The sequence below is a fragment of the Cherax quadricarinatus genome, chromosome 43 (genome assembly GCF_038502225.1).
Source record: "Cherax quadricarinatus isolate ZL_2023a chromosome 43, ASM3850222v1, whole genome shotgun sequence".
Lineage (NCBI taxonomy): Eukaryota > Metazoa > Arthropoda > Malacostraca > Decapoda > Parastacidae > Cherax > Cherax quadricarinatus.
Window position 1 is genome coordinate 12,414,874 of NC_091334.1, and position 12,840 is coordinate 12,427,713.

Here is a 12,840-nt window from a genome sequence, read left to right on the forward strand (position 1 = left end):
CCACACACACTCATTATCTCACATGTAGATCTGCCAGCTTTTTCTCGCTAGATTTAAAGCCGCTAGAATTTTGGTGTATTAATACAGCACCAACACTGGCTTGTAAGCCGTATTAATACGACACCGACAGTGAAAGGGTTAAAAACAAAATACGTAGTAGTTGTGAACATTCTCTTTACTTTTGTTAACTAATGGTTATCATTTAACCTACATTGGTATTAGTCTCATTGTTATCTACATACATGTACTTGCTCTCTCGCTCTCTTTCTTTTCACCTGTAGCAGTCTACCTAGGCTACCAGTATATGGGACACAGTACCTGAGGTAACCAGAATTATTTGGGATTTTAATTATTTTCTGCAATTAACCCTTAACCCTTTGACTGTCGCGGCCCTATATATACGCCTTACGAGGTACCGTGTTTGACGTATATCTACTCATAAATTCTAGCGGCTTCAAATCAAGGAGGAGAAAGCTGGTAGGCCCACATGTGAGAGAATGGGTCTGTGTGGTCAGTGTGCACCATATAAAACAATCCTGGAGCATGCAGTGCATAATTAGGAAAAAAAAAACTCCGACTGGTTTTTTTTTTTTATTAAAATGCCGACTTTGTGGTCTATTTTCGTATAGTATTTATGGTTGTATTCTCGTTTTCTTGGTCTCATTTGATAGAATGGAAAACATATTATAGAAATAGAGGTGATTTTGATTGATTTTACTATAAAAAGAACCTGAAAATGGAGCTCAAAGCAGGGGAAATGTTTGATTTTTGCCCATGTTCAAAAGTAAACAAATGATGTCATTGTCCAATAAATGTCCAACTAGCCATTCTAATATGCAGTCACGAATGGGTTGATGTTATTTATACAATTATTACAGTAGTCTGCATAATAGTAAATCTTCTATTTTTTGTTTGAATAAAAATTCAAAATAGAAAGCGAGTAATATCAGAGGGGCCGAGACATGACTGATGAACAAAGAAAATGTTATTTTAGAGCCAGGAATGTCTGCATTGTTTATTCTGGACCTTATTTTGAAATTGTCATATTTTTTAATTTTCGTGAAATTGGCCAAATTGCAAATTTCTGACCACATTATTGGGTAGTTGAAATTGGTAAATGGGCAGTTTCTTGTACTCAATCGATAGAAAAAACGGAGTTCTAAAGAAATAGCTATGAGTTTGGTCGACTGGAACAATGGAATTAGCCGAAAATAGGGCTCAAAGTGGGTGAAATTGCCAATTTGTAAATATCGCTGAGGTCGCTAACTTCGCGAGACCGTAATTCCGTCAGTTTTCCATCAAATTTCGTTTTTTTGGTGTCATTACAATCAGGAAAAGATTATCATTTCACAAGAAAAAAATAATTTTTTTTTTTAAATTTTGCGACACCAGGAGACACCTCAGGATTGGGGATTGCGACAGTCAAGGGATTAAAAGGTCCAAACGTATATATATGTTCACTCACGTAGCGCCCCAACTTTTTTGAGAAAAAAAAATAGTTTTTTTAATAGGAAAAAAGAGCATATGGAACCCAGGTGTCCCCAATTATTTTAATATGGCGCACAGTGAGTGCGCACACCCATTCTCTCATGTCTAGGCGACTCAGGCTTATCGTGGCAATGTTGAATGAATGACAAAGAAAATGTATATATACGTTTGAGGCGCTATGCAAGAGAACGTATACAGGTCTCCCTCAACATTCGCGAGGGTTAGGGGATCAAGAGCCTCGCGAATGTTGAAAAACCGTGAATGTTTGGTGCCCCAATATATTGTAGGGAAATATATTACAATACTGCTTCCTTAACTTGTTGAACCATGAATAATCATAAAATACATGAAAACGTCGTAAATTGTACTAAATATATACATGTTATGCTTTAATAATGTATGTTATTTAATAACATGTATGTTAATAACATGTATGTTATTAAATACCACAGACTCCACCACTGCGAGTCCCTACTACCCTCCCTCCGACCCCCGCAACTGGCAGCCAGCCCTCCAACCACTCAGTGTGGTGAGTGTTTTGTTTGTTCATTATTTGCTATTAAACTACAGAATAAATAATGTAAACCCATTCATGACTGCATATTGGAATGGCTATTAGGAAAGGTATTAGACGGTGACATCATGTGTTTACTCTTGAACACAGCAAAGAATCGAACATTTCTGCTATTGCTAATAACAACAATAGTAATAATAATAATAATAATAATAATAATAATAATAATAATAAATACGATATAATTGAAGAAGGAAATTGTACAAAAATACGAGGGAGTGGTTGACACATCGTCAGTGTGACTGTTTATGCTGGAGTGAACATTAGTCTCCCTGCTCTTCCAAACATTTCACAATAATTCAGCAGTTGAGGCAGTGGTATTTAATAACATATATGTTATAAATAATAATAGTACATGTTATTATTAATAACATGTATTATTATTAACATGTATGTATTTAATAACGTTATAAATAATAATAGTACATATTATTAATAACATGTATTATTATTAACATGTATGTATTTAATAACATGTTATAAATAATAATAGTACATATTATTAATAACATGTATTATTATTAACATGTATGTTATTAAATACCATTGCCTCTACCACTCCAGTCACACTCAATCTACAAGCACCAAACACAATGAATTATTGTGAAATGTTTGGAAGAGCAGGGAGACTAATGTTCACTCCAGCATAAACAAAGTCACACTGACGATGTGTCAACCACTCCCTCGTATTTTTGTACAATTTCTTTCTTCATTTATATCATTTATTATTATTATTATTATTATTATTATTATTATTACTATTGTTATTATTAGCTGTAGCAGAAATGTTTAATTCTTTGCAGTGTTCAAGAGTAAACACATGATGTCACCGTCTAATACCTTTCCTAATAGCCATTCCAATATGCAGTCATGAATGGGTTTACATTATTTATACTGTAGTTTAATAGCAAATAATGAACAAACAAAACACTCACCACACTGAGTGGTGGGAGGGCTGGCTGCCAGTTGTGGGGGTCGGAGGGAGGTAGTAGGGACTCGCAGGTGGCGGGAAACTTAAATATGATTTGGCGGCTGGGAATTTGGTGGCTGGGAATTTGGCGGTTGGGAATTTGGCGGTTGGGAATTTGCGAATGTGTGAAGCCCGTGAAAGTTGAAAACATGAATGTTGAGGGAGACCTGTATATACGTTTGGACCATTTAGGGGTTAAATAACTAGTTCTTGGCATTGTTGATAACACAGTTAATGAGCATTATTCTTAAGACAAAATGTGCATTTCTGATGTGTGATTACTTTCTAATCTTGCAGATACTTTAGTAACGCCACCTGCCGTCCAATCAGACACAGAATACAAGGAGGCCAGCACTAACTGCAATAAGAGCACATCAAGTACTGCCATATCCACTATCACTATAAACTCTATGACCACCACCACTGTTAGCAATGGCATTACTGAACCAAACTCCAGTACTGGGAGCAGTGGCAACAACAGTGATGTAAATGGCAGTGGTAGTAGTGGTGGTGGTGGCGGTGTGGTAGTTGGCAATGTGGAATATGTTGTGGTGGGAGTCTGTGTAGTGGTAGTTCGATTAATTGTGGAATATTCTGAGTGCGCCTCCACATTGAGGTTAGCAGCACAGCAGTTACTTACTCGACTGACTGATCTTCTAAGAAGGTTTAATTCAGACACCTGCAGGTAAGATGATGTGTATTACCAGAGTCATGCATTTGTTATATTATTTCTGTTAATACACAACTAACCCATAGTTTGGTGTGGAAATTTAAGATGACATTTTGCTCTACCCTGGACCATCATAAGTTACAACTGAGAGAAAATGGAAGAAAATTGAGAGATGGGTAAAGTGAATTGGAGAGGAGAAAGTCAGAAGATAGGTCGGGTAAAAAAAAAAATTTGAATGACAGGTTAGAAGAGGTGAAGAGAGAGTCAGATGAAAAGTATATGAAGATAAGTGTGGAGAAAGTACATTGTGTATTCATTTAACCCTTTGAGGGTCGACAGGCCCTCTCCGAGACTTGTTCTCAGGGTCGGCCAAATTTAAAAAAAAAAAAATATTTTTTCTTATGAAAAGATAGAGAATCTTTTCCCGATCATAATGACACCAAAAGTATGAAATTTGATGGAAAACTTATGGAATTATGCTCTCGTGAAGTTAGCGGTCTTGACGATGTTTACGCATCGGCGATTTTGCCCACTTTGAGCCCTATTTTCAGCCAATTCCAGTGGACTAGTCAACAAAAATCATAACTATTTCTCTAGAACTCCATTTTTTCTGTTGAATGAGTACAAGAAACCACCCATTTACTGATTTCAACTATCCAGTACAGTGGTCAGAATTTAGCAATTTTGCCAATTTCACACAAATTTCAAAAGATGCCAATTTCCAAATAGGGTCCAGAATAAACAAGAAAGACATTCCTGGGACTAAAATAACATTTCCTCTGTTTGTTAGTCACATCCCCAGGCCCCTCTTATATTTCTTTGGCTTTCCACTTTCAATTTTTATTCTTACAAAAAATAGAAGATTTACTGTTATGCAGACTGCTGCATTAGTGTAGAAATGGTTTAAATAATATCAGCGCACTTGTGAAAGAATATTAAACTCACCAGTTTAATATGGACGCTTGGCATGATTTGTTTACTTTTGAACTTTGGTAAAAATCGAACATTTCTGCTACTTTGAGCTCAATTTCAAAGTACTTTTCATTGTAAAACCAGTCAAAATCATCTCAATTTTTGTAATATGTCTTCCATTCTATAAAATGAGACCAAGAAAACTAGAAAACAACAATAAATACCATATGAAAATACAGTGCAAAGTCGCTGTTTTATTCCAAAAACACGGTCAAAGCTTTTTTTTTTTCTCATTATGCACTGTGTGCTGCAGGATTTTTTTTATACTGCGCACACTGACCACACAGACCCATTCTTTCATATGTATGCCTACCAGCTTTCTCCCACTAGATTTGAGGGCACTAGAATTTAGGCGTACTAGTACGTCAAAAACCCTGGGTCGTAAGCCGTACTAGTACGGCCGAAACCCTCAAAGGGTTAACATGCAATATACGTTTTACATGCAATAAATAATTTTTTTTTTTCAACAAACCGGCCGTATCCCACCGAGGCAGGGTGGCCCAAAAAGAAAAACGAGTGTTTCTCTTTTTAAACTTAATAATTTATACGGGAGAAGGGGTTACTAGCCCTTTGCTCCCGGCATTTTAGTCGCCTCTTACAACACGCATGGCTTATGGAGGAAGAATTCTATTCCACTTCCCCATGGAGATAAGAGGAAATAAACAAGAACAAGAACTAGAAAGAAAAATAGCAGAAAACCCAGAGGGGTGTGTGTGTATATGTGCTTGTACATGTATGTATAGTGTGACCTAAGTGTAAGTAGAAGTAGCAAGACGTACCTGAAATCTTGCATGTTTATGAGACAGAAAAAAGGACACCAGCAATCCTACCATCATGTAAAAAAATTACAGGCTTTCATTTTACACTCGCTTGGCAGGACAGTAGTACCTCCCCGGGCAGTTGCTGTCTACCAACCTACTACCTAGGAAATAAATATTTTTTTTTTTTTAAAAGTCGGCCATCCCCCACCGAGGCAGGGTGACCCAAAAAGAAAGAAAATCCCCAAAAAGAAAATACTTTCATCATCATTCAACACTTTCACCTCACTCACACATAATCACTGTTTTTGCAGAGGTGCTCAGAGCACAACAGTTTAGAAGCATATATGTACCTATAAAGATACACAACATATCCCTCCAAACTGCTAATATCCCGAACCCCTCCTTTAGAGTGCAGGCATTGTACTTCCCATTTCCAGGACTCAAGTCCGGCTATATAAAAATAACTGGTTTCCCTGAATCCCTTCACTAAATATTACCCTGCTCACACTCCAACAGATCGTCAGGTCCCAAATACCATTCGTCTCCATTCACTCCTATCTAACACGCTCACACACGCTTGCTGGAAGTCCAAGCCCCTCGCCCACAAAACCTTTACCCCCTCCCTCCAACCTTTTCGAGGACGACCTAATCTGTGAACTAAAAAGCTGGCTTGTGAATCAAAAAAGGTATGGTTGTCATGTATGAGATAATTAAGAATATTGATAATATAAATGGCAAAGAACTGTTTGGATGGTGGGGTCAGAGCAAGAGAATGCAGATTGCCTATTTGGGTTACCATCTGATGAGCTTTATAAACTCGGCATAAGTGCATAAGACAATGAATTTGGTCAACCATCACCTGGGAAAGATTAAAAAAAAAACTCCATCCAAGCAAGGCTGATGACTTAAAAATGTATATAACCACATAGCAAAAATTTAAAGTCATCAGCCTTGCTTGGATGGAGGTTTTTTTTTAATCTTTCCCAGGTGATGGTTGACCAAATTCATTGTCACATTAGTCTTTTAATGTTTTCCGTTCATAATTGTCTTTGTTTTATGTATATGCTCTTAAAATCATTAATTTAGGTATGTATTAGAAAATCAATGTGTTTACTTTTGCAACGCTGCCTTCTGCCTCACACAGAGGCCTTCACAATTTTTAATCACAATTTCTTTGTTTTAATTCCACTCTCCTTTGCGTGCCTTATGAATCTGAATTATTCACTAGTTCGCAGCAACATCAATATGTGAATGTGCATACTTTTTTGTTTGAGAGGATTATTTAGTTTGAGGTTTAAATGTCTTGCAGATCATCAGTTTTATGCATCTTCAGATAAATGTCATTATAGAAGAATATTTTTTTAATTAATTACTGTATTAAATTTCAGACTTTTGATTGAGGCAGGAGCTGTAGCCCTTGGACTGAAAACTATAACAACTCGGAACTTGGCCTTAGCCTGGCGATCCTTACAGTTGTTACTAACCTTGCTACCACGTCTTAACACTCATTTCTCTACTCTCCTCCGACCAGCTATTGTTGCAAAAAATATTGAACAGGTAAGTACAGGATGAAAAATTAATATACATACAGTGGACCCCCGGTTAACGATATTTCTTCACTCCAGAAGTATGTTCAGGTGCCAGTACTGACCGAATTTGTTCCCATAAGAAATATTGTGAAGTAGATTAGTCCATTTCAGACCCCCAAACATACACGTACAAACGCACTTACATAAATACACTTACATAATTGGTCACATTCGGAGGTAATCGTTATGCGAGGGTCCACTGTATTTGCATATTTATTTTTTATTGTATGACAGTCTTAAGTTCTTCAGTGAGGTAAATTCTCATATAATAGACATTCCTTGCTGTAGAGTGCTTTGCTAATACAGCACTTTTCATTTATTTTCACGTTTATTATATTCTGCACTTATCTTGCTCTTAAGATGTTTTTTGGAGATTTTTAATTTATTTTTACTTTGGCTTCTTTTTTTTTTTTTTTAGGCCTAGCACTATTGCACACTTAAATGCTAGGATAAACATGTTTTTATGCTTTATACACACTGGCAAGTGAAGGAAAGGTTGTGATTTGCTTTAGGGTGATATTTGCTTTACAGCGGTGGTCTGAAACCTAACCCATCGTATTAGTGTGGTATGCTTGTACCATAATTCACAGCCATTTATTTTTGTGTTTGTTTAACACAACTTTTTCTATATTTTTTTAACTTAATGACCATCTTCCACCAAGGTAAGGTAGACCCCCCCCCCTCCCTAAAAAAAAAAAAAAAGGAAAATTCAATATCATTCATTCAAATCCTGTACTCATTTGTACTCACCTGCTCACAGTTGCAAGGGTTAATTCTCAAATTCTGGCCCTGTCTCTTAACTTGCCACTCTCCAAATTACCTTTCCTATAGCCTTGTGAACCCTATCATACTTACTCTTGAAACTATGTATGGAAAGAATAGAAAGGCACAATACTGTGACTAGTTAATGGTCCTACTAAGACCATCATCATCATCATCATCATCATCATAAGTTTCAATCTCCTATGTGTGGGTTATTTGTGTACTATGTATGGGACCCACCTCCATCACTCCCCAACCAGACATACTTCCAGACATCCCTGTGGCTCATCTATCATCTTCTATGTCTTTATTCCTGAGTTTCCGTTTCTTGCCTCTCAGACAGCCCATCCCTCTCTGCCTTATAAATTCCTGTGAGTATTATATATGTTGTTGTCATGTCTTCCCTGGTTATTCTGTCCTCTAATGCCATTAGATTCACTTCTCTTAGCTTTTATCCATAAGTCATATCCCTTAGCTCAGGAACAAACCTTGTTTCATACTTTTGTGGTTTCTCGTTTCTTAACATGCTTTTTCAGGTGCAGGTTCCATACTGGTGCTGCATACTCCAAGATGGGCCTGATGCATATTGTATAAAGGTCCTGGAAAGATTCTTTGTTTAGATTGAGATTCCTGAAGGCTACTCTAAAATTTGCAAGATGAGCATTGGCTGCAAAAGTTATTTGGCTGATGCTAGCCTCTAGCAATATACTAGGCACTATGCTCACTACTAGGTCTTTCTCTTTGAGTGAAATTTGCAGCCTCTGTTCCTTTTATCTATACCCTATTTCAGATGTTGTTGCTCCTTCCCCAATCTTCACAACTGCCGGAACTGGCCACTCTCTTTCTGACAGACTCAAAGAGCACAAGAAAAGTATTAGGCTTACCGGCACCAATCATGCTCTTTTCTGTCGTGTTAGAGATCACTCGTCCTATTGACTAGTCCTCTGCTAAAACTGTCGACCCTACTTCTAGCCTTCACAGTCGCTGTCTTGTTGAAGCATCCCATAGACGCAACTTTCCTTGCATAAATCTTAGTCCTGGCTTTGTCTCTGTTGATGCCTTCCTTTCTCATTACATTGTCAAATACTCCAAACTTCAGAACACTCATGACTTGCCTGATCCTTTCTTTTTCTCCTTTCCCTACCTCCTCTTTCCTATTTTTTTCATTTTTCTTTCTTTGTTTTCCTTTCTTCTGCCTGAGTGTGTTCTGTCCTCCTGTTTTTGCCCCTTGTGGGCCCCTAGCTCTCCTGCAGTGCTCCTTTTTCTTGTCCTTAGACTGACCACACGTTTACTGCTATGTCTACTATTCCATTTCTGCTACTGCCATTACTGTTGCCTCCCTTCACCCTTCACTCTCCTTTTCTTTTGTGCCACTATACTACTTGCCCTGCTTTCTACTACCATTTCCACTACCAGCCTTACCCCTACTATTACTTTTTCTACCTCTCTTGTTCTTGTCCCTCCTTGCCTATATATACTGGCTTCCTCACTCTCTTGTGTTAGTGTGACTTTGTAAATAGTCCAAGTCAGACTGAAACATTGTTGTAAGCTTCTCTTTCCTATGTAAATAGTCCAAGTCAGACTGAAACATTGTTGTAAGCTTCTCTTTCCTATTTGTGGGTTATTTGTATATCACTTCCACATATCTGAATACATTTACATCCACCATACTCCCTCCCTCCAATCTGATATTCAAGCTATCATAGCTTAGATTTTTTGTTGCCCTCATCACCTTGCTTTTTTCTATGTTCACTTTTAATTTCCTTCTTTTACAAACCACTCAGATTCATTCACCAATCTTGCAACTTTTCTCTTGAGTCTCCCACTCTGTATCAGTTTCATTATATGTACCTCTTAATTCCACACTTCTCCCAACACCCTAGCATTTACTTCTTTTACAACCCCATTTGTATACAGTATATGTTAAAAACCAAGGTGATATCACACATCACTGTATAAGGCATACTGTTATTGGAAAGTAACTCCCCCTGCTACATATCCTAACCTGAAACTCACTCTGCATTATAACTCCTTACTGCTTTTAGTTATTTACTAACTATTCCTTGCATTTCCACAGCTGCCAGATTGCTTCTTTGTTCACCTTATGTATCATATGACTTCTAAATCCTAAGTGCAACAAATAGTTGCTTACTGATACATAAGTTTTGTTCACATGTATGTTTCAGAGTACACACTTGGTCTACACATTCCTCAGCTTCCTAAATCCACTTTGTTCTTTTGCAATCCTGCTTTCTATTTTACCCCAGTATTCCCAACAGACTTATTCTCTATACTTCTTACACAAGCTTGTTCCATTTTTCCACATACAAGCTCTCTGCCAATCACAAGTACCTTTGCATCTTTTATGTATATATTGAGCAAATACACTAATTACTTCAAAACTCTATCCTGTTCCTATTACATAACATTTCTCTATATGAAATTATACCATCCAGCTATCACTCCATTTTCTCAGTATATCCAAGTATTCCTGCATAGTTACATATAATCATTTTAATTGTTTATATTGCATAAGATTTTTGCTTGATCTGCATACTTTGTGGCACCCTGCTATTTACTGTACTCTGAGGGCATTTTATCTTGTATCATTGCATTTTAAACAGGAAATATCTCTGCCTTTTATGCCTCCTGATACCGTACTAGATTTTCTTATGTCCATCTGATTGGCCAAGCTATTGCAACTTGCAGGCCCACAACCTGCCATCATAAACATGGCTAACGATTTTGCTTCATGCTGTATCATGCTCTACTTTTGACATGTATTATGAAGTGAAAATAATGGTAACAGACAACAATTTGGTATTTCTCTGGCAGGTAACAAGAGAGTATCAAGAGCATTGTGAAGCTATAGAAGCTAAAATTGTAGGTGTAATGAGTGACACCCTAGAACGACAGTTAGCCACTTGGGAAGCACGCTCACCTGTCCCTTCTCCAGTATTTACAGGAATCTTGAAGGCTGTAACTAAGTTACACGAGGCTGTGTCAGGAGTCCTACCTCGTCAGCAGGTATGCCATTTTTGTATAAAATAGTATTACCCATCTAATTTTTATTACACAGTCTTGTCTTTTGAGTTATTATAAAAAATAACAAAACCTTAATAGTTCCCATGTCAGGTAAAACTTTGAATAAGATAAAACATGAAATTCCAGACTGAATTATATTTAGATTTTACAGTATGACTTTATTCATAGAGTATTCACTCCTATAGATACAGTAATTGCCATATCATACAAGCAGCACTAATTACTATAGTGTTTTACAAGGATGTATAAAACAAATGGGGAGATGGATGTATTTTGAAGATACAAGGAATATTTTGAGGAACTGTTCAATGTTGTTGAAGAAAGGGAGGCATTGATTTCATGCATTAGCCAGAGAGGTATAAAATGCTAAATTTAGGAGTCAGGAAAAGCCAGACGTGAGAGTGGTAGAGGTACGCGAGGCAGTGGGTAAAATGGAAGGAGGTAAAGCAGCTGGGATATAGTTTTGGAGTGGTTGGTACTTTAATCAATAATGTAGGGGGTGAAATGCCTTGATGCAGATGAGGGTTTATGATCCCAGGAATAGGAGCCATCAGCCTCTTTCTCGCTTTGAACCTGATTGCCTCCCAATTTCCCAGAAATCTTGACCCCCAACGCGTCACGAATATAAACCATACCACGGATGGGGATAGAACCCGCGATCAGAGAGTCTCTGATCGCGGGTTCTATCCCCGTCCGTGGTATGGTTTGTTTGCAATCGTGTCATTACGATTTCGTGAGTCATCACGAATATAATTTGTAAGTATAAAAGTGAGGAAGGCCATAGTTTATTCTCAGGTGTTGACGAATAGTCAGACCAAGACGGCCATAGTATCCTCTAGAAAGACGTAGAATTAGGGGGGATATGATTGAGGTGTATAAATGGAAGACAGGAATAAATAAAGGAGATGTAAATAGTGTGCTGAAAATATCTAGCCTAGACAGGACTCGCAGCAATGGTTTTAAGTTAGAAAAATTCAGATTCAGGAAGGATATAGGAAAGTACTGGTTTGGTAATAGAGTTGTGGATGAGTGGAACAAACTCCCAAGTACAGTCATAGAGGCCAGAACATTGTGTAGCTTTAAAAATAGGTTGGATAAATACATGAGTGGGTGTGAGTTGGACCTGATTAGCTTGTGCTACCAGGACAGTTGCCGTGTTCCTCCCTTAAGTCAAGGTGACCTGACCTGACTAGGTTGGGTGCATTGGCTTAAGCCGGTAGGAGACTTGGACCTGCCTCGCATGGGCCAGTAGGCCTGCTGCAGTGTTCATTCGTTCTTATGTTCTTATAAAAGTGGGGAAGGTATCTAGAGACTGGCAGAGAGCATGCATAGTTTCTTTGTATAAAGGAGAGGGGGGAACAAGAGAGTCTAAAAATTAGAGGAATAAGTATATTGAGTGTACCAGATAAAATGTATGGAAGACCTATTATTGAAAGAATTAAGAGTAATATAAAGAACAGGGTAGAAGATGAACAAGGAGGCTTTAGAAAGTGTAGGGGATGTGTAGACAAGTTTTTACATTGAAGCATGTAAGTGAGCAATATTTAGATGGAGTGAAGTTTTTGTTTCTTTCATGGATTTAGAAAAAGCATATGATAAGGTGGATAGGGGAGCAATGTGGCAGGGTATGTAGGAGAGAGAGAGATTATTTTCCATAAAAGTAGGTCTTAGACAGGGATGTGCGATGTCACCATGGTTGTTTAACATATTTATAGATAGGGTTGTAAAAGAAGTGAATGCTAGGGTGTTGGAGAGAGCGGTGGGATTAAACTATGGGTAATCAAATACAAAATGGGAGTTGACACAGTTACTTTTTGCTGATGATACTGTGTTTTTGAGGGATTTTAAAGAAAAACTGCAAAGGTTAGTGGATGAGTTTGGGAGGCTGTGTAAAGGTAGAAAGTTGAAAGTGAACATAGATAAGAATAAGGTGATGAGGGTACCAAACAAATTAGATAAAGAAAAATTATACAGGTCTCCCTCAACATTTGTGAGGGTTAGGAGACCAA

General features: G+C 37.6%; 1 protein-coding gene across 3 annotated transcripts in view; it reads left to right on the top strand.

Moving 5' to 3' along the window:
• Positions 1–12,840, top strand: part of scat (VPS54 subunit of GARP complex scat) — a 77,501-nt gene that overhangs the window by 54,647 nt on the left and 10,014 nt on the right. For all 3 annotated transcript variants that reach the window (XM_070093579.1, XM_053784303.2, XM_053784304.2), the window contains exons 17-19: positions 3,330–3,717; positions 6,824–6,992; positions 10,622–10,813. In XM_070093579.1, the coding sequence (XP_069949680.1) occupies positions 3,330–3,717; positions 6,824–6,992; positions 10,622–10,813 (749 nt within the window). The remainder of the gene's footprint in view (positions 1–3,329; positions 3,718–6,823; positions 6,993–10,621; positions 10,814–12,840) is intronic.